Source organism: Carcharodon carcharias, chromosome 1 (assembly GCF_017639515.1).
Source record: "Carcharodon carcharias isolate sCarCar2 chromosome 1, sCarCar2.pri, whole genome shotgun sequence".
In the NCBI taxonomy this organism is placed as follows: domain Eukaryota; kingdom Metazoa; phylum Chordata; class Chondrichthyes; order Lamniformes; family Lamnidae; genus Carcharodon; species Carcharodon carcharias.
In genome coordinates, this window is record NC_054467.1 from 35013522 (window position 1) to 35039704 (window position 26183).

At 43.6% G+C, this 26183-nt stretch overlaps 1 protein-coding gene across 1 annotated transcript in view; it reads right to left on the minus strand.

Annotated features, from left to right (window-relative positions):
- The window catches only part of LOC121280723 (probable protein S-acyltransferase 23), a 171180-nt gene that overhangs the window by 62857 nt on the left and 82140 nt on the right, over positions 1-26183 (minus strand). Inside the window, exons 4-5 of the mRNA XM_041192851.1 lie at positions 17500-17562; positions 3207-3349 (exon numbers count right to left, since the gene is read on the minus strand). Of these exons, the coding sequence (XP_041048785.1) occupies positions 3207-3349; positions 17500-17562 (206 nt within the window). The remainder of the gene's footprint in view (positions 1-3206; positions 3350-17499; positions 17563-26183) is intronic.

The following is a 26183-nucleotide window of genomic DNA, read 5'->3' on the forward strand; positions in this document are numbered from 1 at the left end:
TTCTTATCCATTCCTCCTGTCCTTCTGAAATCTCAAATACCCTTGAATATTCAGGTCCTCACAACTTGCTTACCTAGCTATCTTCAGCAAATTCAGCTACAATACAGTCGGTCCCTCATCCAAGTCATTAGTATAGGAGAACAGACAGGCTGCTTAGCCACTTGTACCCGGCACATCATGACTGAAGTCTCAGAACTTGCTCCATTGTTACAAGTTCTTGGTTTCACATAAGACAGTTCCATTGTCCCCCTGTAACATAATCTCAGACTATCTCCTTGACATTGTATACAGTGAAGTGTCTGCAGAGCCCATTTGTTCCTCCAATATCCCCTTGACCAACCCCCTCCTAGCTAACCACTTATCTGAGTGCTGGGACTAATCTTACAGGGCCATGGCAGCCAACTCCTGCTGCCCTAAATCCCACTCCTGCCCATCTGCCAGCAAGTTAAAGTTAAAATAAGATGTTACGGAAGGCCATACGGTTGCCAATGGGTTAAAATAATAATTTTTATCCCCGATTAAACCTCACCCAAAGCAACCGCCTGATAATTTTATTAAATTAAATTTAATGACAATTTTATTTCCTTTTTTTTAAACAGTGCTTCATCTCCCTGAGGATTGAAGCGCTCTATCGCTCGCATGTGTGGAGATCGCGCTCGGCCCGCTCGCCCTCCTCCCCCCGACTGCACAGGCAGCGCTGAGTGCTGCCGCTCACATTCCACGCTGGGCGGGCCTTAATTGGCCCACCAGCGTGAAATCACCGTGCAGAGCCGATCGTGGGCAGCACCCCTGCCGAGCATACCCGCCACGGACAAAATGTTGCCCCGGGTGTATTTCTATGGAGGTTCTCCTGATTGTCTGCCATAACTTTTGTGAAAGAGCCATGCAAACCCTGGAAAAAGCCGTGTTCTTGGGATCACCACCTACAATGGATGCAAGGGAGAACCCCCATGGAAATTCACACCAAATGTATAAGAAAGCGGTAGACTCTATTTTCTAGTCATAACATTCCCAACATTCCTAGTAAGGAAAGCTCAATCTTAAATGCTGACCTAGGTAAGAACCTCTGTGGAAAAGATATTTCTTTTTAACCCAGTGTTTTATTCCTAGAGGCAATTCCTATACCAAGGCTCACAAGCTCATCATTTAGCTCCCACACATTCAAGGTTCATTCTTGATGAGTTAGGCAATAAAACGGTCACTCCAGATTTTCTTCTTACTTATAATTAGCCAAATTTCATGAGAATTTCCCTTGCTGGGCTAATCTGACTCACCTTTCAATTTCTACTGAGCCATAGCTTCTGCTGTCTTAACAAGCATTTACCACCTTCTGCAATTCCATGGGAAGGTGTCGTGGGAAGGGGATGAGATGTTGGGGGTGGTGGAGGAGTGGACCAGGATGTTCGAGAGGTTCAGAACCATCAACCCTTTTGAGGGAGAATCTGTGGAGGTAAACAATGTGCATAGAAGGAAGTTGCTTTGTTTTGTGAAAAAGCAAGTTCACAATATAATGGGTTATATAATAATTTCATAATATAACACCCCCAATACCTCATCCGCTTCCCATGGTACCTTCCCATGCAATCGCAGAAGGTACAACACATGCCCCTTTACCTCCTCCCTCCTCACTGTCCAAGGGCCCAAACACTCAGGTGAAGCAGCGCTTCACTTGCACCTCCTACAATATGTTCTACTGCATTCGCTGCTCCCAATGTGGTCTCCTCTACATCAGAGGGACCAAACACAGACTGGGTGACTGCTTTATGGAACACTTTTGGTTTATCCGCAAGCATGACCCAGACCTTCCTGTTGCTTGCTATTTCAACACACCATCCTGCTCTCATGCCCACATGTCCCCCCTTGGCTGCAATATTCCAGTGAAGCTCAACGCAAACTGGAGGAACAGCACCTCATCTTCCGATTAGGCACTTAACAGCCTTCCAGACTGAACACTGAGTTCAACAACTTCAGACCATGAACTCTCTCCACATCTTCACCCCTTTTTAAATCCCTTTTTAAAAAAATATTTTTATTTTTGATTTACTTATTTTTATTCATTTTATTCATTGTCTTATTCCCCCTTTTCCATCCTTTTCCCCCAAGCACGGCCTCCTCCCCCATCCCAACCCCTAATGGACCATCTGTTACTTGTTCCATGTTGTTCTTTCACAGAGTGCTGACCCTTGTTCTGCTATTCACACATTCTGCTTTCTTATCTTTATGCCACTATCAGCACCTTCTTCGTTCCTACTTCTCTTTAGCTCTGAAGAAGTCATACAGGCTAAATGCTGAGTTTTTCTAGCATTTTCTGTTTCTGTTTCTACCTTTATAGATCCTGGTTTAAAAAGTAATTTTTAGGTTTCAAACATTCCTTTCCTTAGCCATTAATATCTGTGTGTAATGGTATTTCAGTTATACAAATTATTAGATTAGTTGAATATTTTAGGATAGTTAGAAAGCATTTACAATAGATGACATACAATTCAGAATTATTTGTGAGCATTAAGAATCACCTTGTGCATTATCAGATAATCTTGTGCACCAAGATCAATAACATTCTGGCTACCTTTGGCTCATTTTAATAAAACATTACCCTGACTTTGCTTTTCTAGCTTTACTCTGACTTTACTCTCTATAAAGGTCACAGCAGCATCTCCCATAATCACTACAGCATGCAGCTGCAGGGCGTTACAGAGGGCTCTTGACTGTGCAGCAGTTCAGTGAAACTTGCAAAGTAGCAAAATCAGGCATGGGATTGTGTTTAGCCTTTGTAAGCACTTTCCCTCCATTGCTTTTCCCTCCCCCCATTATATTATGAACTTGCTTTTTCACAAAACAAAGCAACATCTTCCTATGCACATTGTTTTCCTCCGCAGATTCTCCTTCAAAAGGGCTGCTGGTTCTGAACCACTTTTCTCCTGACATCTTATATCTCTTCATGCACAAAACAAAAACGTGCACTGCTTCTCAGTCCTACTGCACAGGTCTGTTGTTAATGTCACCATGGGCTTCGTTACAAAGATGGCTGTTTTCCAGTAATTTATGTTGAGACGGCAAATATTCTTTTAAATGTCACATTGCCAGAGTATTTAACTCTAGATATTTCATCACCGCTCAATGTAACACATGTTTCTGAGGCTGTGCCTTGAGAGTATTGTGTACTATGTAAATAAGATAAATTATGCAACTGAATTGTTTTACTTTACCTCCAGTTAAACTTTGGGATCAGACTTTTTGATTGACTGATCGTATTTTCTAAATATACAACGATATCTTTAAACTGGTGGCCTCTTGCAAGTTTTAGAGGTGTGTTCCCACTTTTATCCTCAGTTTCTAATTCTACTCCATTCTGCAATGTGAAAGAAAAATAATTTAAGGATTTACAAGCAAAGGCGACAATGATCCAACAAAAAATAAGTAACTTTTGAACACAGTGGCTTAGTGGTGATGGGGGGAGATGGTGATACACTGGTAATGGGGGTGATGGTGGTACTATCACTGTACTAGTAATCTAGAGACTGAGGCTAATGCTTTGGGAACATGGGTTCAAATCTCACTGTGGCAGCAGGTGGAATTTAAATTCAATTGATGAATCTGGAATGTAAAGCTAATTACAGCAATGGTAACCATACCAGCTATCATTGTTGTCTAAACTCGTGTGGTTCACTAATGTTCTTCTGAGAAATTTGCCATCCTTACCCAGTGTGGCTTGCATGTGATTCCAGACCTAAGCAATGTGGTTGACTCTTAACTGGCCTAGGAAGTCGCTCAGTTCAAGGGCATGGGCAATAAATGCTGGCCTTGCCAGCAACATCCACATCCCATGAGAGAATAAAGAAATTATAATTAAAATTCAATTTTTAATAAGTCATCTCAATACTAATTTTCCATTTGTGTTTTTGCACAGGCTTTGCAATATTTCTGCCTGCATTTGGGAAAGCAAGACAGTTTTGAGGGTCACAGCTGGGCTCTGAGGTGTTTAACGTTACACACATGACAAGTTTTAGTGTAGGTAAACACTGAATTATATGTAATGACATATAAATGTATTTAAACTAACAAATGTTAGCCAAAATGGAAATAACATTTAAGACTGATTCCTGCTGCAGGCATTTAGCTGTAGTATTGTAGTATTTCATGACATACTCAAAACTGATTGCCGCCAATGTAAACAAGAAGGAATGGTACCTGCCAGGATCCATACTCCAGATATAATGTAATACTCCCATTGAACAAGCCACAGTATCTGTTCACACCAGTCTCTTAAGACACAATCCACTGCGTAAGTCAATAATTTTTCCATTTCACAAACCACTATCCTTACAATCTTGAATTATGTGATAGGTTTTCTTAATTTCAGTGTATTTAGAATCCTAATGGGGATCATGTATGCTAAATATGTACGCACCCTCCAGGAAACAGAATTGAAGTCAGTGGTGAAAGAAAAAGATATGATTTTTGCCAAGATTCATGTCAAATGCAGTGAGGCTATAGCCAAAGCAAATAGGTTGTATTCACAGGATGACTCATTGCAAACAAAGAATGCCATTTCGTCTTTGCACAAGACCTCGATTAAGGCTCAGTTAGAATACAAGTGGCGGAATTCTCCCATCCGGGACTAAGTCCCGAGGTGGGGATGGGGAAGGGGGTGGGACTGTTTCCTGCTGTGGAGGCCACTGGGAATGCACGCTGTATCACGTGACCTGGGCCTCATTAATTATGCAGTCGGGGATTTTCTGACATTTCGTGCCATGAGGCAGGCTGGATGTCTCGTGCTCTGCCATCATATCTGGGCACCATTTTTAAAAGGACAACACTGGCCCACTGCTGAAGAAAGAAGATGGTCCTCCTGAAGAAAGAAGATGGTCCTCCTGAAGAAAGAAGATGGACCTCCAGGAAAACTCTGAAGCTGGAAGATGGACCTCCTCAAAAGGCACTGAAGTTGGAAGATCCACCTGATAGGTGTTCCCCCACCCACTGCTGCATCTTCCAGGGTCCATGGTCACTGGAGGTCTCCATGCTGAACTCCGGAGGCAGCCTAGACCTTATTCAGGTAAGTCCTAATATGTGCACGCCACATTGGTCCAGATGTGTACTGGACCGGTGTGATCTCCTGCCGGTGGCGTGGTTGTTTAGGCATGGAGGGATGATTCTGGTCGGGCCTTCAACTACACCCCATTAACGGGATGCAAATTAGTTCTACGCTGGCCTCTGTTGGGCATTGTGACCCACCATGGCTAGCAGTAGTGGAAGACCCCGCCGTCATTTTACGCCGGTGTAAAACTGATTTTTGGACCTCCTGCCACATTGTTCCTACCTCCCCACCACCCCCCCGCCCCAACACTAGGCATTAAAGCTGCCGTGGGGGGCATGAGAGAATTCTGCCCTAGGTTAATTCCCAATCTAAAAATTTTAGCTATACTTATAGGGTCTGTATCCTGATAAGATATGTTTACAAAAGTGTAGACCCGGGTAATTTGATCAAGATTTATAGAACAATGAAGAGACTAGACTGGACTTATTATTTCAACTGGACAACTTAGACAGGCCCAGGGAGCATGCATACTCATTATGTAATAGCACAACTAGATTAGATGCTAGGTAGTTCTTCATTTTCCAGAGAATAGAGGACCTCTGGAACAGGTTACCGGCTAATGCTAATTCATTGTATTCCTTCAGCAGAGAGCTAGAACCTGTTTCTGGCTGGGATGGCGATCATCACAGACAGGAGGTATTTAGCCTGTAACTTAAATCAGAGTCATAAATCTGGGCTTGATTGCCATAAACAGGTTGGAGAGAAATTTTCCAGATTTTTTTCCCTCGAATGGCAGTGTTTTATCTTTGCATTTTCCTGGAGATTACCTGCCTTTGGTAGGATAGGAAATGACTATATTGTGATTAATAAGGCATCACAACTATATGGCAATAGGTTGTTTGATGGACTAGCTTTCCTGCTACCATTTTCAAATGTCTGTAATTAATGCTCTATTAAAGTCAGGGGCAAACTGTTGTGAGACAGTAATAAGTGTCAGGAATTATACTCTAGGTATAAGCAATGCTACAGGAGACCTGTAGGAATATGGGGTAGTTGAATTAATGGGGTATTTAATTATATCTTTAATATGCTTGAGACAAAATGTGGAGAAGCGAAAGACGATTTGTGTTAATGTGAGAGTCAGTAGACTGTCAAACCAATGTAGAGGTTTAAACTTAGGAAATATTAACCTGAGGAAATGTGCTAAATGGGACATACTGGCCAGAATTTTCCAGCCCGTCCTGGCAGCAGGATCCTCTGTACCTGCCAATGTGAACAGAAATTTCAATGGCTCGCCGGCCCTGCCACGGGGGCTGGAAAATTCTGGCCACTGTCTCTACTGCAAAAAGGGTCACATTTGGGTCTCTAGTAAAAGATTCAAAAACAAGATATGTAAGACAAAGTTGCAATGTCCTGAACTGGTAATACTAAGGTAGTGATGCATCAAACTGATCTTCAAGGTTGAGATGTTACCAAATACGGAATAAAGATAAGATTTGAATGGGTGTAAAGATATGGAAGAACTGAGACTCTGCACTTACTTCTTCTGTAGACTGACTTACTGTCAGCAGAAGACATCAAGAAACAGCGCCCTGCAAATGGGCTTTTGTGGTCTGGGATTCCTAACCTGACCAGCTGTATTATATCGACTTTGTTAAGTATAAGTATTGTTGTGTCTTCATGCTTAATACTTAATAAACTTGCCTGATATCTGAACAAGTCACTTGTGCCTGTATTAAGTCCGTGTACAGTCACGAATATAGGTCCACTAATGAGTCATTTTACCATTCTTGCAGATCTCTACTGAAATGAGGGAATATATAAGCTACTGGGATTGGATCAGATACACCCAAAGATGCTAAGGGAAGTAAGCATGGAAATTGCTGAGACACGGGTCATAATCTTCCAACTCTCCTTAGATAGTGGGGTAGGGCAAGAGGACTAGAAAATTGCAAATGTTGCACCCTTGTTTGAAAAGGTTGTAAGGCTAAGCCCAGCAACTACTGGCCAGTCAGTTTAACCTTAGTGGTGAAAAGCTTTTAGAAACATTGACCCGGCATAAAAATAACAGTCGTTTTAACAAAATGATTAACTAAGGAAAGCCAGCACTGATTTGTTAAAGCAAATCATGTTTAACTAACTTGATTGAATCTTTTGATGAGGTAAGAGAAGATTGACGAGGGTAATGTGGTTGACTGGTTTACATGGACTTCCAAAAGGTGTTTGATAAAGTACCACATAACATGCTTGTCAGAAAACTTAATGCCCATGGAACAAAAAGAACAGCGGCAACATGGATACAGAGTTGACTGAGTGGCAGAAAACAGCTTAATGTTGAATGGTTGTTTCTCAAACAGGAGCAAGGTATGTAGTGGAGTTCCCCTTGGGTTGGTATTAGGACTGCTGCTTTTCTTGATCTATATTAATGATCTTGATTTGGGTGTGCAGGACTTAATTTTATAATTTACAGATTGACACAAAATATGGAAGTGTTGTGAACTGTGAGGAGGATAGTGATGGACTTCAAGAGCACATAGACTGGTGGAATTGGCAGACATGTGGCAGATGAAATTTAACGAAGAGAAGCGTGAAGTGAGACATTTTGGTAGGAGGAATGAGAAGAAGCGATATAAAATAAAGGATACAATTGTAAAGGCTATACAGGAGTAAATGGACCTGGGAGTATATGTGCACAAATTATTGAAAATGGCAGGGCAGGTTGAGAAAGCGGTTAATAAAGCATACAACATCCTCAGTTTTATCACTAGGGGCATAGAGTACAAAGGCAAGGAAGGTATGGTGAAACTTTATAATACACTGGTTTGGACTTGATTGGAATATTGTATACAAGTCTAGGCACCAGTCTTTGGGAAGGACGTGATGGCATTAGAGAGGGTGCAGAAAATATCTACGAGAATGTTTCCAGGGTTAGGGAACTTCAGTTACATGGATAGATTGAATATGCTGGGGCTTTTCTCCTTAGAAAAGGCTGAGAAGACATGTGATAGGGGTGTTCAAAATCTTGAGGGGTCCAGACAGAGTAGATAGGGGGAAACTGTTTTCATTGGCAGAAGGGTTGCGAACCAGGGGACACCAATATAAGGTGAATGGCAAAAGAACCAAAGGCGGCACGAGGAAAACATGGGGCAGAATTTTCTGCCTGTTGGGTGGGCGAGCCTGACCCAATCTCCGGTGGGCAGGGAGCCGATCCCCGCCGGAGAAGAGGGCCCCACTGCCATTTTACGTGGGCGGGCCAATTAAGGCCCGCCCAGTGTGACGCCCGGCGGGAAGCACTATGCGCTTCCTGTGTGGATGGAGGGGGGGGGATTCCCCAAAAGTGAGAGTGCACTCTTTCACGCATGCGCACGACGGAGCGTACATCTCCCTGAGGATAAGTGCTGCCTCAGGGACATCACTTCCACTACTAAACATATGAAAATTAGAAAAAAAAAAATTCCTTAACATGTCCCCCTCATGTGACACATGAGATGGGACATGTTCATAATTTACATTATAAGTTTGTTAGACTTTTAAAATCCCAACATGAAACCTTATCCCGCCGGTGGATGAGATTTCATGTTTTCACCATTCCCCGCCGGAGCTCCTGGCCAACCCGCCAACCTTAAGGTTGAACGGGCAGGTCCTTTAATTGTTTCAATGATCCTGTCAATGGCCTCAATTGGCCATTGATAGGTCGGTAGGCCCGCAACTGATTTGGCTGTGCCCCCGCCTTCCTGAATATTTAAATGGGGCGGGATGACGTCAGGGGTTCCGCCTGCGTCACCGCATGTCATTTTATGTGTCGGCGAGCCGGCCCCACCCCCTGCTCGCCGACGGCAAAATTCTGCCCGTGGTTACGCTGCAAGTGGCTAGGATTAAGAACTCACTTTCTGAGAGTCTGGTGGAGGCATACTCAATCCTGGTTTTTAAAAGGGAATATAAAATTAGATGTATTTACATATAAATTAAAATTATATGTATTACATATAAATTAAGACCATAGGACTTCATCTAGGGTCTTAAAAGAAGTGGCTGCTGAGACAGTTGTAATTTTTCAAAATTCCCTAGATTTTGGAATGGTCCCATCAGATTGGAAAATAGTGAATGTAACTCCACTATTCATGAAAGGAGGGAGACAGAAAGCAGGAGACTACCGGCCAAATAGCTCAACATCTGTCATAGGAAAAATACTGGAATCTATTATTAAGGAGGTTATTGCAGGGCATTTAGAAAATCTCAATGCAACCAAGCAGAGTCAACATGGTTTTATAAGAGGGAAATTGTGTTTGACTAATTTATATTCTCCCTGAAAATATTTTCAGGGCTATGAGGAAAAGGCAGGGGTGTGACATGAATATAATGAGCTGAATGGCCTCCTTTTGTGCTGTACTAATGCTATGATTATCTAACAGTTGAAATTATGTTCAAAATTAATCATGTATTTGTTCTGATGGATTTTTTTTAAGGAACTGCCCTTTGATTATATCACAATACCATTCAGAGTATCACATACAAGGTACAATGAGAATGACTTGCTGATAACCCTGAAGACTAATCTTGTATTAATGATCTTTCTAGATTATAAAGTTGTGCACTAAAAATCTCTTGAAAACTGTTTCACAGCTTGAATTTCAAGTTTTGAATGCATGAAAATTTATAATTTCTTGCAAAGAAGTGAAAACTGAAGACCAATACTGATTTTGCACAAGCAATAGATGCATCTACTAGAGCAGTCAAAAATATTTAATCAACAAGTAGTAAACTTCAAATTTTGCCCATAGATCAAAACAGTATTGGCATTGCATTCAACCTTCCTGTTTTCATCAGAGAAAGACCAATCACCAAGGAAAAGGGACAGAGAAGATTATTACAACTAAAAGCTGACAAGTCCCCAGGTCCTGATGGACTTCATCTAGGGTCTTAAAAGAAGTGGCTGCTGAGACAGTAAATACATTGGTTGTAGTTTTCCAAAATTCCCTAGATTCTGGAATGGTCCCATCAGATTGGAAAATAGTGAATGTAACTCCACTATTCATGAAAGGAGGGAGACAGAAAGCAGGAAACTGCAGGCCAATTAGCTTAATATTTGTCATAGGAAAAATGTTGGAATTTATTATTAAGGAGATTAATGCAGGGCATTTAGAAAATCTCAATGCAACCAAGCAGAGTCAACATGGTTTTAGGAAAGGGAAATTGTGTTTGACTAATTTATTAGAGTTCTTTAAGGAAGTAACAAACAATGTGGATAAAGGGGAACCTGTAGATGTGTACTTATATTTCCAGAAGACATTTGATAAAGTGCCACATCAAAGGTTACTACACAAGGTAAGAGCTCATGGTGCAGAGGGTAACATATTAGCAGACTTGGATGATTCGTTAGCTAACAGGAAACAGAGAGTGGGCATAAATGAGTCATTTTGGGTTGACAAGATGAAACACGTGTAGTACACACAGACAGTGCAACGGGCCTCAACTACTTACAATCCATATCAATGACTTGGATGAAGGAACTGAATGTATGGTTGCTAAATATGCTGATGACACAAAGGTTGGAAACTAAGTTGTGAAGACTTGCCAACGACGCCCGCATCCCATAAAAGAATTTTTAAAAAGTGGACATAAGGAGTCTGCAAAGGGACATAGATAGGTTAACTGAGTGGGCAAGAATTTGGCAGATGGTATATAATGTAGGAAAATGTGAAATTGTCCACTTTGGCAGGAAGAATACAAAAGCAGCATATTATTTAAATGGAGAGAGACTGCAGAACTCAGTGATGCGGAGTAATCTAGGGGCTGAAATATCCGGTCGGTGAGCGGGGGCGGGGCCCACTCACCAATGCGTAAAATGATGCACAGTGACATTGGGCAGGTGTTCTGATATCACCGTGTGTCACTTAGATTTTCAGTTTGGTGGGGGCGCAGCTGACTTGGCTGGGCACCCACCGAACTGTCAAAGGCCTATTAAGGCCTGTTAAAAACTAATTTAAACAATTAAATGAGCTGCTCATCTAACCTTAAGGTTGGCGGGCAGGCGAAGAGCCCAGACGGCCTTCGCATTTATCATGGAACCTCATCCATGGGCAGGATGAGGTTTCATGAAGTGTTTAAAAACTCAATAAAATTTTTTTTACAAAATCATTGATATGTCCCATGACATGACACTGTCACATGAGGGGACATCTTTTAAAAGTTTTCAAATATTTTATTTAGAAATTTTAAACGTAAACAAATCTCCCTGAGGCACCTTATTTCTGCGCTTTTCGTGCACATGCGTGAAAGAGCACATTCCCGATTCAGGGAATCCCTGCCCACACAGGGAGCGCTCAGCACTCCCAGGCGAGCCTTAATTGGCCTGCCCATGTAAAATGGTGGCGAATCGGGTTCGCGCTCGCTCTCATCCACCCCTGCACAACCCCCCCCCTCCTTCCTGATGGGGTTCAAAATTCAGCCCTAGGTGTCCTAGTACATTTTATATATTTGTTCATGGGATATGGGCGTTACTGGCTGGGCTAGCATTTATTGCCCATCCCTAATTGCCCTTGAGAACTGAGTGGCTTGCTAGGCCATTTCAGAGGGCATTTAAGAGTGAACCACATTGCTGTGGGTCTAGAGTCACATGCAGGCCAGGCCAGGTAAGGACAGCAGGTTTCCTCCCTTAAAGGACATTAGTGAACCAGATGGGTTTTTACAACAATCAACAATGGTTTCATAATCATCATTAGACTTTTAATTTTCCAGATTCTTTTACTGAATTCAAATTTCACCGTCTGCTGTGGTGAGATTCAAACCTGGCTTCCCAGAGCATTACCCTGGGTATGTGGATTACTAGTCCAGTGACAATACCACTACACCACCACCTCCCCAAATCACAATGAATCACAAAAAGTTAGTATGCAGGTACAGCAAGTAATTAGGAAGGCAAATGGAATGTTGTTGTTTATTGCAAGTGTTGGGTCCTAATGACATGAAAAGAAATCCAAAACTTTATTCTTTTTCCATTTAAAAAAGGGCTTTCTGCTGAACCAAAAATGGCTGCTACAAGTCACAAGACCACAGGATTGATCCTTTGTTGTAGAAGCTACCAACAGGAGTTACAAGAACAAAATAATTCCTCTGTCAGCCTATGGAATCTCATACCCATTGTACAGACCCCTGATAATCAACAAAAGCAGAGGCAGTGCAGACAAACTGGCTCCCCAATCTCAACTATCACAAAAGAGAGGGACTGAAACTCATTATACTGGAAGAGATGCTAATAGCCACTTCGTCTCTCACTCTCTCCCTCACCGAAGGGTGAACAATGGAATTCTGGCCGGGAGCACAGAAACTGATTGCTAAACTGCAGCTAACCATTAATGGGCCATGTCACATGACCCACACCTCTGGCCTTTTGTTTTAACATTTACATCTTTGGCCTCACAGGCCAAGAACTTCAGGCTGAACAATAGCTTGCTCCTTTGAAGCTTGTCTTTGCTGGAAGATTTCCTATCATCACCTGCAGAACTGACCCAGTGTCTGTGTACCAACTTCATCTTGCGGTATTAGCACCAACTGTAAAAAGAACTCTACAGCTCTGGTATTCAGCCAGCTGAACTTGAGCTCTTATGTGAAATTACTCCTCAATGGACTTTGACTCTGAACTCTGGAAATCAAGTGCACTAATACTCCTTTCTGTGATTCTTGTACTGTTACTATCCATAGTTGTAAAACTCCTTTTTGCTATCCCACCCCTCCTTACTCTGTGGCCAAGATTTTCCAGCCCTGTCGTGGGCAGGACCTGCCGGTGGCAAGGCGGTGCCCCAGCCAGAAGTCCATTGACTTGTGGTAGGACCGGAATATCGCAGCGGTGGGCAGGTATGGAAAATCTTGCTGTGTGTATGTGTGGTTAAGTGGGAAGTTGCAAACACTCCTCCCCTGGGTTTTGAATGTGAAATAAACTAACCTTCTGGGTTAATCATAATGCAGGTTTGCTGTGAGTTGTTAGTAAATTGGATCACATAAGCCGAGGGTTTGGGAAAATATGCCACAGCCTACTTAAAAAATAATTCAAAACACCTTCTGCTTATAAGTAGTTGGTGAGGGGAAAGAAGTAAATGTGAGGATGTTCTGCTAAGTTGTGGAGGGCCTTGGTGAGCCCACATCTGGAGTACTGTGTACAGTTTTGGTCTCCTTATTTAAGAAAGGACATGATTGCATTTGAAGCAGTTCAGAGAAGGTTCATTTCACTGATTCCTGGGATGGTGGGATGTGGGGGCAGTGTTATCTTATGAGGAAAGTTTGGACATGTTGCACCTGTAACCATCTGAGAATGAGGTAATCTTATTGAAACATACAGGTTTCTGAGGGAACTTGACTGGGTGGATGCTGAAAAGATGTTTCCCCTTGTGGGAGAGACTAGAACTAGGGGGCATAAATAAGGGATCTCCCATTTAAGAAGGACATGAGCAAATTTTTCTCTCAGATGGTCATGAGTCTGTTGAACTCTCTTTCCCAGAGAGTAGTGGAGGCAGGGTCATTGAATATTTTTAAGGCAGAGAGAGGTAGTTTCTTGATTAACAAGGGTGTCAAAGGGTATTGGGGGTCGGCAGGAAAAGTGGAATTGAAGCCACAATCAGATCAGCCATGAATGGCAGAGCAGGCTCGAGGGGTCAAATCGCCTACTCCTGCTCTTAATTTGTACATTTGTACGCTTTGCAGGGGTATTTAAAATTCAATGGCATTTCAAATCTTGACGAAGAGATAAGTATGCTGGATGATGCAATGGCAATACAAGAAGATAGAGTGTCTCAGCTAATTGATAACCTAAAAGGGAGACTTCTTGCACCTGAATAGATAGGCCCAAGGTAATCTAATATTGGGAGTCACAATCATTATCACTGAACAGGTGAGCTGTGGACACCCAATGAGTGCCCCCAAGAAGCATGTCAGAGACTAGGGGTGGAATCATCCCAGATTTGCACTAATAGCGGTAGCGGGCATGAAAAGCGATGTTTTACCTGCTGGCTGCAATGACGAATTTTCAAGGCACGTCGTCTCCTTCCCAGTGCCTTCTGCCTCATTAATAACGTGTTCATGGGAAACACACTGGATCGCTTGCAGGAGGGCTCAGATTTGCCCGCCATGCCGTGACCTCAACGCTTCCTCGCTCCAGGCGCTATATTTAAAGCGCACCAGAGCGCAGCCTACTTCATGTGTACAGACCAGAACTGCTCCAGCAGATGGGTGGCCCTGAAAGCAAAGATGATGGTAGCTAATCTATTCAGTGGCGCCTCTGTGAGGTGCCTGTTGGACACAGTGGAAGACTGCTGCGAACTCCTCTACCCTCACACTGGCTGCAGGAGCTCCACCAGAGTCACCAATCCAGCCTGGGAGGCAGTGGCAGTCAGCGCCAACGGAACACAGAGGAGGTCAGCCATCCAGTGCAGCAAGAGGATGAATACTCTCATCTGTTCCGCCAGGCTAAGTCAACCACCTCATCAATCCCCCTCGAATCTGCTCCACCATTTTCAACTCATAAATCCATCATACATCCACAGAGATTTCACATCTCAAGGGACAAACCACTAACTCTCACACACCCCCACATCTCCATCAGGCTCATATCCTCTGGGGCTTGTGTTCTCATCCTGCCCATGGCTCTGCTCGCCATTCCACATATTCTTATCATCTACCATGGCATGCGTCCTGCTCATACTGTCTCCATCTGTTTTCATGCAGGAGAAGCTGGCTCACAACAGGAGGGAGAGGTCCGAGACAGGGGATAGAGTGATCGACATTAGGCCCCTCACTCACTATGAGGAGTGTGCCATTGCGCTGACTGGTGAGGACATGGACCGTGCCTGTGATGACAATGAGATCAGCAGCAATGACCCATGCGAGGATCCTGCACAAGAGCATCCCTCTCTTTGACTCTGCTGTCTTGCACTAATTACCTCAACCAGTTTCCCTACTATTCCTTCTTACTTATTTCTCGCAGAAAGGCATTATTTGCTTTTAAAATTCAAATTCAAAAGCAATCAAATTAGAATGTGGAAAGAAGCTGCCTATTTTTTTCTTTGTATACCACTGTCTATTTCTCTTGGAGCATGTATCAGAGAGATGTTAAAAATTAGAATTACATGACATGCTTGTAAGTGACCAGCATTGATCTTTTCAGTTAAAAACACACTGGAGATAATTTGTTGGCTTTAAACCTCAGTTGGTCTATTCTGAGGAGTGAAGTAGCATGAAATGAAGACACAATAGTGCTGATTTTGGTTCACTGTGGTCATTCAATGAGCGGCAGGCATTATGATCGCACCGCTCGTCTGACTGCAGTTGCAAGAGGCCTGGAACATTTCACTGGTCAAGCCTTTAGCATACAGCAAGCAAAATAAGAGATGGACCTTCTGAGGAATTGGGAAGGACAGGAAATCAGCAGGACACTACACCAAACTGGCTGACAGTACAGACCAGAAGGAGGGCAGATGATTTGGCAGTTGGGGTAAAGTAAACCTAGACCTTGCAGGGATGCAGCGGTTCAGAATATTTTGTGGGTCCAGGAGGAGCACTTCGAAAAATATGCGTCACTTCTGGAGTGGCCTGCTGCAGTCCCTTTGAGAGCCAATGTATATCTTCCGCCCCAGGTAACAATGGGTGGGGTGTGCATGCCCCAATAATTGTTCCATGAAAATCATGCTGGGGTGCTATATCAGGTGTAGAACCACAATTTAAATATTTTAATAAAACCCTTAACAGGAACAGGTGGAAGTGCTGGTTGCCCATTTCAAAGTCTGCTTGAAAATCAAGTTGAGCAGGCCTCAGGTGGCTGAAGGGCAGGACTTAATTATTAAAAGTTTTGTTTGCCTACTGCTCTGTTTTCTAATGTAAGCAATTCAACTCAGTTCTCTTTCTCTCATTCACACCTCTCTGTATCACTTCTTCTTTGGGGAGAGGTGGAGACTCGTCGTCAGGGGATTGGGGCTCAAGTGAGGGTAAGAAAGGGAGTCTGGGAAATGAGGTGGGCATAAGAATCTGCGTTTTATGATAGTGCACTATCATAAAAGTTTCCAATTAGAGTAAGCAACACTAACTCTACTTCAGGAATGATATATTTGACTCAGAGGCATATAGCAAAGATTCACTAGAATTATACTGGATTTAAAGTGATAAAATATTCTGACATGTGCATAAATGTTGTCTGTATTTCCTTGAGAAGATTGAGGTGTTATTTAGTTGAGCTTTTTAAAACCATGAAGGGATTTTTTAGCATGGTTGTAAGGAAACTATTTCCTCTGGTGGGGGAATTCAGAACAAAGGGCACAATCTTAAAATTATAGCTTTTTCATGCAAAGGATAATGGAAATCCTGAACTCTCACCCCCAAAAGGCTGTGGCTGCTGGATCAATTGAAATTCTCAAGGCTGAGCTTGATAGATTCTTATTACATAAAGCTGTCAAAGGATATGGATCAAAGGCAGGTAAATGAAGTTGAGGTACAAATCAGCCATAATCTGATTGATGGAACAAGGCTTGCGCCTACTCCTGTTCCTATAAAGATTGGATAGACTCAAGTGTTCCAGCTTGGAAAGAATGCATTTAAGAGGTAATTTTAAAGAAGATTTATGGGTATTGGAAAAATTAATCTGGATCTTAGAGCTAAACAAAGCTCTAAGTAGCTCATTAATAGTGACTCACTGGGCTGTCTAACTTGTAGATTGGGCTATATTAGATCAAGCATAAAATGGAGGCTTAACGAAGGCAAGAATCAATGTAATTGCATAACCCTCCATGTATTTTACATCACGGATCAACAATGTTACAGTACAGACCCAGTTCCACATTAACTGCTGGAATATTTTCTTGGGAGAATGGTTGGACTACAAGCTGACAAAAAAAATCCTGTAATAGTTAGATGTACTGATTTCTAAAAGATAATCAACAACATTTCTTAATAAGTTACAGATTTATTTTCATTATAATAGTAAATGCCGGATGATACCTATCTGGTTCGAATGAGGACGGCTATCCTTGGTTCTTGTTCATGTTCAATTCTCAATTCCTTCATTTTTATGCTGGTCACCATTTTCAATGAAGCTGCCTAATTAAAGTAATGCATGCACAATTCTGCAATTATAAGTGATACACTTCCAACCAGAAATGGGTGAACAATTATCAATATTTAATATAGGCTTACCTCAGGACTTGAGGCACCACTAAACCAAGACATGCCTCAGATCTTAAATGCTAAAAAACTGGTGGGATTGAATCACTAACTTTGCCGATTTTTTTTTTCAAATTTGAATGTTATAATATCTTCTATTGCAAGATTCATTTTTTTTTTTTTACGAACAGATACTAAATCATGTTATTGCATGTCCTTCCATCAGATGCAATGACCTAAACTTGACCAAACCTTTGAAATAGCACACTGAGAAGGTTTTACCGAGCTACAACACAGGAAGTGTTTCTATCCTTCTCACTTACCTGCTCACAGAGCAGCTGGACTGTAAGGAGATCTCCACTAAGGACAGCTAAATGCAACGGTGTCTGGAAAACAAAGATGCACACAGCAGTTTAATTTACCTGAGAATTTGCTGCTCTTGAAATTTTTTTTACTGTTTTAAACTAAGTTTGTTTTTTGCCAGCCCACAGAGAACCTCCCCAACCACTAAACCAGGCTTTCTTGGGTCCTATGCACTCTGCAGCATTGCCCTGCATTGATTGACCTCCCCTCCCCCTCTGATGACTGCCCCAGAATTCCATTTTCAGAGGGAGATAAATTTCAATACTTTGAAATTTTCAATGTTGGCATCCTACATATTTCAAACAAATCACTTTAGACAAACAACAGATTTCTGTTTAAAGTGCCCATAATGCAGGTAATGCATCACTACGTTTAAGTATGTAACAACATTTCTAATAAGGTATAAATTTTCGCCTATGACACATTATGGACTGGATTTTCGTGGAGTTGGGGAGACTCCACAGACCTTTAAAAATAAGATCTGGGGCCCGATATTGCGATGCCTGGCGCCATCAAATTTCACAAGCACAGGAAAAGGGGGCAAACTGGTGCAGGTTGCGAGCCCGCATTATGCACCCCCGACCTGGCTGGCACCATAGCAGGGACAGGCATCCCCTAGGCCTCTACAATTTTCGTGCAGTTGGGTCAGCTTTTCAAGGAATGGTGGTTCACTGGCCCTCAGAGGTACTGTGAACCATAGTCCAAATGAGGGAACCATTTGAAAGGTAAGTTCAAAAGGTCTTACCCATGCCCACTTGCCAACCTATGCCCCTCCACTCACCCCACCATGGCCCCTCATATCCAACATGCCAACCTATGCCTCTCAATCCACATGGCCCTTCATACCCTCCATGGCAATCTATGCCCCTCTTCTCACTTCTCATGGCTCCTCAAACCTTACATGCCAACTTATGGCACTTCACCCATTATACACTCTGTACAGAACCAACGAACTCTATAGTAAAATAGCACGTATGGAAACGTTTTTTAAAAAATCATTCATTCATAACTTTCTACTTTCTTAAAAAGACCTCCTGTAAAGCCCTATAAAAGTGTCAATCATACAGACCTTTAAAGCATCAATAGCAGAAACTACAAGCATTTGATACCTCTTTATCTTGTGTAAATAAACATTGTGCAATGGACAGAATAGGTCACAGAGACAGATCTGTCAATCAAGCAATATTTTTCCTTGGGCACAGCTGTTTCAAGGCTAATGAGGTGGAATCTTTTGCTCTTGTTTGCAGCAAGCGTGTTCGGTGGCGTGAGCGGAAAATATTGCGAGATGTCCTAGTCTCGTTTCCTGGTGACGTAAATCCAGGATGTGATTGTCCCCTCCCTCCCTCAATGGCGGACGCGTTTCCTGCCATCCAATGCTGGGAACTTAATTTTAATGCATTTGCATCTCATTATTATGCCCAGGCGTAGTAATCACCCCACACCCGCGCCCCCCCAATCAAATTTAGTTTCCGGCTGGCTTTCAGTGCAGTGCTGGGGGGGGGGGGGGGGGGGGGGGGGGGGGAGGGTGCAAGGCAGCACAGACTAATGGGAAGTACACAATACACAAGCACATGCCGGGCGGTGGAAGGGAAGGTGGTGGGGGGGCGATGGAGGGTGAGAGAAGCGGCCATGCACTTGGAAAAGCTTGTCAAAAGTGAACATTCTTCCACAGCTGAGACTTGCATTGACATGCTTGGAGTCGGGCCTCTGAAGCATTTCTGCCCACTCAAGCAACATAAAAGCATGAATGTGCCACCAAATGCTCCAGAACTCTTCACCCCTCGGACGCAGACTGCAATTTAATGTGCGTTTTAGGAGGCTGAAGAACAATTGGACAACTGGGCAAGTTGTAGAAACCCCTTGCAAAAGGTGGGCATGGAACAGTCACTGATTGAGGTGCTCAGAGCCCCTTGCAATGTATTTATTCAGGTTTGGACCTGTCTGCTCCATGGTTTAAACTAACAGTGCAGCCTTGCAGTGCAGGTTAGGAAAATACCTGCACCTGAGCTGAGTGCACAGCATGCAGTCCGGTGGCTGAAACCGCCGCCAATTGGTCAAGTGGAATGAGGCGGAGGTGGATGGGGTTTCGGACAGCCATGAAGCGCACTAAACACTGGCCATCCAAGTAGTGGCCAGCGCTCTCCAGCATGCATGAAGATCCTTGAGATGCAGCCGGAGCTGGAGACTTAACTAAGAGAAGTCCCAAGGAGACAAATGCTAACCCTCACATCTCTTTCTTTGATACTGCAGCAGGAGAACATCAAGATCATGCAGCCTGGAGATCTAGCTGTATGCCTCATGGCTTACAGAGAGCAGGGAAGAAGGGAAAGATTGCAACAGTAGCACCTGGCTCGGCAAAGGGAAAAGCACCACCCTCAAGATGAAGGGGCGGCAGGGCCTGCTCTGGACGCAGCTAAGATTCACAGTGAATCACCACTTGTAGGCGCCTCGCTAGCCCCAAGGCCTATAGATGACGCTTGTCATTCCTGCAGATGAGTGAAAACCAGTGTCGTCAAAGACTGCGCATGTCCAGGGAACTGGTCACTCACAGATGCTACCTTCTGCAGGATGTGGTGCCACGCGGACTTGGAGGGCATCCACTGCCAGTGGCAGTGAAAATGACTGCAGCACTCAATTTGTATGGCAGTGGTTCCTTCCAGGGCTCCACAGGTGACCTTTGTGGGATGTCACAAGCCTCCACCCACAAGTGCACCCAGGAGATCACAGATGCAATCTTTGGAAAAGCACATAACTTTGTAAATTTTGATTGGGATCAGGCAAGCCAGGAAGCAAAAGTGCTGGATTTGTGAAGATGTTTGGTTTTCCACAGAATGCTACAGGTGCAGGGTGCCATTGACTGCACTCATGTGGCACTTAGATCTCTGTGGTGACAAGCAGTCCAGTACGTCAACTACAAGGGCTTCCACTCGCTGAATATTCAGCTGGTCTGCAACTACAACACATCCATCATGCAGGTCTGCACACGATAACCCGGACCCAGAGGCTGCAGGGTTAGCTCCTCAGGGGCAAGGGTTACCCACAGAGGACGCGGCTAATGACGCCTGTGCAGTGGCTTCAAACTGCAGCAGAGAAACAGTATAATGAGGTTCATGCTGCAACCTGGACTTTGGTGGACCACAGGATTGGTATCTAGAAATTAGGTTCTGGTGCCTCAACAGGTTTGGTGGAGCGTTCCATTATAGACCCCCAGAGGGTGTCATCCATCATTGTGGCTTGCTGCGTATTACACAACCTGGCACTGAAACAGGGGGGTAGACCTGGTTGAGGAGGAAATAAAAGAGCTGCATGTCTGCTCCAATGAGGAGGACATCGAAGGGGATGAGGATAATGAAGTCCTAGAAGGTGAGGATGTCAGCTATGAGGCCATCGCACTGTCCAGACAAGGCAGGTGTGCTCATGAGGCTACTATATTTGTGGAGGATGATGATGAGATGCAGTGAGGACACACGTGACATTCTCACATTGCATCTGTGAATGTCTGACACCTGTCTGGATAATAGCAGTGCACATACCCTCTGTGATCAGGCTCATGACATGGAGAAGCAGCGGGGCCCTAATAGTCGTAAGATTCCAGGGGGATGATGACGGGATGCACTGAGGACACTCGATAGATTTTCACATTGCATCTGTGTATGTCTGACTTCTGTCTGGCTGAGGACAGTTCACTTGCGCTCTGTGATCAGGGTCATATCATGGAGACACAGCCGTGAAACTTTAAATGCATCAGATCCTTTGTCAGCCTTCATCACCTGTTCTTTTCAGGACCACACCATTACAGACACAGATGCTGAAGAGATGGCGGGGACAGCCCCACCTCAAAGGTGCTGAGAGCACAGAGAGAATGACAGAACTCTGTGAAGCCCGCCTATGACATTCTGGCAGCAATGACAAGCCAATTGAGGTGCAGATATCACTGATGTGCCAAATGTGAAGCCGGACAATCACTTTGGTCTGAAGGCTACACACTGCACAGGGAAAAGGCCCTGGACTGAGACATCTGCCTTTATCTTGTACAGGAACCAAGGTTTCACATCTGAGTGACAGGAGCACTGCTCATCATAACAAGGAGTCATAGACAAGGAGACATTGTCGGGAGTTTATTTATAATAGTGAACATTATGTATAAGTGATTAACAACCGTGCCTAAGCTGTGCAATTACATCTTCTTATCCTTCCTAACCCTGCCACTATGTCTTGATGCTCTCCCGACATCCACAGTGGAGGTGGAGGCAGCCTGCTGACTGCTATGCCCTGTCTGTGATGACCTTGGCGGGGGTCCTCTGCAGGGCTAAGACCTGGAGGGCCCCAGCCTGCTTAGGGTACTGTGGTATAGCAGTGGCATCCTCCTTGGCCTGCAGAGCTAGAGCTGCTGGGGTCACAAGACGAGGTGAATCGGATGGCCCAGACACTCCTGGAGTCACCTGGGTGGATGGTCCCTGGGTGTGCACCTGCTGATCCTCCTCCCTATGGGTGCCCGAGGGCTCCTGGCTGAACCCTTGAAAGGAAGGGGCAGCTGGGATGAGGTTGAGATGCTCTAACCCCCTCCTGATTGACACTGATGGATGCCAGCAAGTGCTTCAGCGATGGAGTGCAGCTCCTGCAGCAGTGCAGGACCAATGTCCTAGACCAAGGTCTCCATGATGACCACTATCCTACCAATGTTGACCTTGGTGTGTTGGTATAACAGCACTATTACCTCAGACTGAAGGTGGCTGGACTCCTCCATCGTGGTTTGGATATGCATGAAACATTTTCTGATTTTCTGATTTTCATCCTAGAGGTGGGCTGCGGATGTCAGGAAATTTCCCGGCTTGGCATGCCTGCCTTGGTAGAAAGTGCCTGAATGATGAGAAGGATGAGTTACCCTGGTCAAACAGAGGAGATCATTCATCCTCTTGCAGCACTGGGCGGCTGTCCTCTTTTGGAGGACGTTGGTGCTCACCACTACCGCCACCACCTCCCATGCTGGATTGGTGAGCTTAGTGGCTGCTCTTTGTCCACAGTCGGTGTAGAGAAGTTCGTGGTGGGCTTCCACTGCATCCAGTAGGCGCCCCAGAGAGGCGTCACTAAATTTGGGGGCTGCCATCTTCTTTGCTTTCAGGCTGCGCTCTGGTGCACTTTAAATATGGCGCCCACAGCGAGGAAGCACTGAGGTCACAGTGTTTTGAGCAAATCCGAGCCAGCCCACTAGCAATCCGGCGTGTTTCTTGTGTATGCATTATTAATGAGGTGGGATGCATCGGGAAGTAGATATGGCGTGAAAACCCGCCATTGCGGCTGGTGGGAAAAATATTTTTTTACACGCCCGCCGCCACTGCACTTAGCGCAGTTCAGGGAAAACTTCGGCCATAGTGTCTGTGCTCTCAGCCAAGCCTCATTATGAACAAAGTCCCAGAGCACTGAGGTGGCCCTTTTAACCAGCCCGCCTTGGCACCCTGGCAACCCTTGTGGCTGCCTCTGAACTCTTTCCTAGGACAGTTGTGTTATCCAGTTATCACCCACCCCCGGAACGGAAATCCTGCCTTTGCAGGCATTTTCTCCCAAGGCAAGCGTGCCAAGTTGGGAAATTTTCTGATGCCCACGACCCACCTCTAGGATGAAAATCCGGCTCTATAATTGTGGTTAGAACAGCTACAGAGCATGATCCCTGCCACTTTGCATAAAGGGATCATTGCCAGGATGGATTTGTTTAAGATAAAGCTGTAAATTACCAGGCCAGGAACAGGGATTGTCTTGTCATACCACTTACACTTAGCTGTCCTGATTCCCCATTATAAAAGAAAATGTTGCATGCATATCCAGGCCAATTTTCATGTTCAGCCGTCAGCTGATTGTATTTCATAATCCAAATCACCATTTTGCACTTAGTGTCTGTTTCAAATGTGTTGAAAGTAGGTCCCCATTAATAATTAAGAGGGCCCTTTGGTGCCATATAATTGGATGTCTTAAAATAACATGTATTCTGTGCAGAATGTGGATCTGCAACCCGAGTTTTAAGTTTTATCAGATAGGCTCGTGAGAAAATAAGTCATTGTATCAATTATATTGGTTTGCCAGACGACAAGGGGAAAAAATAATTCCAAATAATAGTGTGTACTTTTCTATGTCTATTTGCTTGTGTTTGGATATGCGCAAGGCATGTTTTCATACAAATAATTTATAGCCTGCATTATCCCACATTATCTTGAAGAAAACGTAAACTTTAATGTCAAGTTTAATGTAACTCTTCTGGCAATAAACTAACACTAACCAACGGACAGCTTATTTTACACCCTCTCATTTTACTTTCCATCTGACAGGATGTAAAGTCGACAGCTAATCTGATCCAGTTAGCTTCTTGCTGTGCTGACATGGTGGTCTTATGCTATGCAACATTCGCATTTGAACACTCAATGGAGTTGTATGAAACTCCTCTGTGTTTTAACAGAGTTAGATGCCCTGCTTAAAATAAAATGTGTTAATTCCTCCACTGATAAAGTAGGTAGAAGAAATTCATTCCAGCACATCAAACATTGTATGGTAGAAAGCAATTTCATTATTTACTTTCATTATCTGTGGATAGATTGTTTTATTATTTGAGCCCTTACAATATTTTTGTAGATTTTTTACTATTACTTCGGATAACTTACTGACAAGTAAAATTACAAGAAAATGAGAGGTTGGGGTCAATGAGGTTTGAACAGATGTTTAATGTGTGCTATTCTCAATTAAAGTTATATTTTAAATGTTTTTACAGTTTACGATTAACACTGCTGTGATAAAGCTACGTCTTAAAACATTTCAATAGCTTTATTAATGCTTCATTTTGCATTGCAGTACATAAGCTGAAAACTTACAAAACTGACTGATCCAGAGAAACTGCCTTTTCCTTGTACAGTCTTAGATTTAATAACACTGCACTTGAAAACATCACCTATTCTCTAGGCATGAAATAGGATTCTATTTTTAATAAACCTTGGGCTTGCATGCCAATGGCAAACAGCTGTGTGCAAAACCTTCTGTTGAACTGGCTGCTCTGAACATTTTTCTAAGGTAAAGGACTTGGGCAACTAACAGCATCATTCTGTACATTGAGCATTTGCATTTAAAGTTAAATTGATTAACTCGACCCTTACCGATAGAGAGTTGAAACTAAAATATTTTTGTGTTAAATGCCTGTATCTGTTGAAATCATATTTTACATGAAATCCACAAGATCCTAAGTGAAAAAGAATGTTTCTTACATTTCACGTGCGGATAAAGATCTTTATTAAGCAAATGTCAATAAATGGATTGAACGTTGGTAGCTTTATTTCACAGAATCTCAGAACCTCCAGTATTGAAGCATTCTCTCATAATTACTGAACTATGAAACCATTCATAATTTGTTAATTGTGTCCCATTAGATGAAGGTCATAATCTATGCTCTGAAACTCATACATAGGCCATGTGCCAGTTAGGTTTCCGTTTATGTGGTGTCAGTGGACATGTCTGACATATTGTACATCAAAGCCCATAAATCAACCCCTTCAGTGTCCGGTGGGAACGGAAGCGGAACTAAAAAGGAATCCTTGGTCTGACCAATCCCAGACAGCAAGTTGAAACAGGAGAGACTAATTTCATCATTGCAGTAAGGTGAGACCAAGGGCATTAATGCCTGCCATTCTTAAATTAGCATAGCAGAAACACAGATACTGTCATGCTGCAGTTTTCTAGAGCTTCTTTTGGCCAGGACCATTTTAACCACCAGGCAGCAAAATTTTTAGCTTAACAGCCTCTTTCAGATAACTAATGGCACTCATATTAAAACACGTCAGTGCAGTGATCAAATAGTTTGCATACACATGTTAAATATAAATCTATTCCCAAAATAAATAAAAGCAAACTGTTTATGAACAAAATAGATTTTTAGCTCAACACATAAAGTACATTTCAGCAAAAAAGTGGGTGTAAAAAGCCTGCTTTGTTACCTGAGCAATGTTGTGGGATTAGTTCCATTACTTTGCAAACACATGATGACCAAGCATCTCCACCAGCCTCCGCATTCAAAGGATCATCCTCCGCCATTTCCGCCAACTCCAGCGTGATGCCACCACCAAAAACATCTTCTCTTCACCTCCCCTGGCGGCATTCCGCAGGGATCGTTGCCTCCGGAACACCCTGGTCCACTCCTCCATCACTCCCTACACCTCAACCCCCTCCGACGGCACCTTCCCATGCAACCGCAGAAGGTGCAACACCTCCCCCTTTACTTCCCCTCTCCCCGTCCAAGGGCCCAAGCACTCCTTTCAAGTGAAGCAGCATTTCACTTGCACGTCCCTCAATTTGGTCTACTGCATTCATTGCTCCCAATGTGGTTCCTCTACATTGGAGAGACCAAACGCAGACTGGGTGACCGCTTTGCAGAACATGTTTGGTCTGTCCGCAAGCATTACCCAGACCTCCCTGTCGCTTGCCTGCTCTCATGCCCACATGTCCGTCCTTGGTCTGCTGCAATGTTCCACTGAAGCTTAACGCAAACTGGAGGAACAGCACCTCATCTTCCAACCGGACTGATTATTGAGTTCAACAATTTTAGATCATGAACTCTCTCCTCCATCCCCACCCCCTTTCCGATCCCCCCTTTTTTCCAATAATTTATATA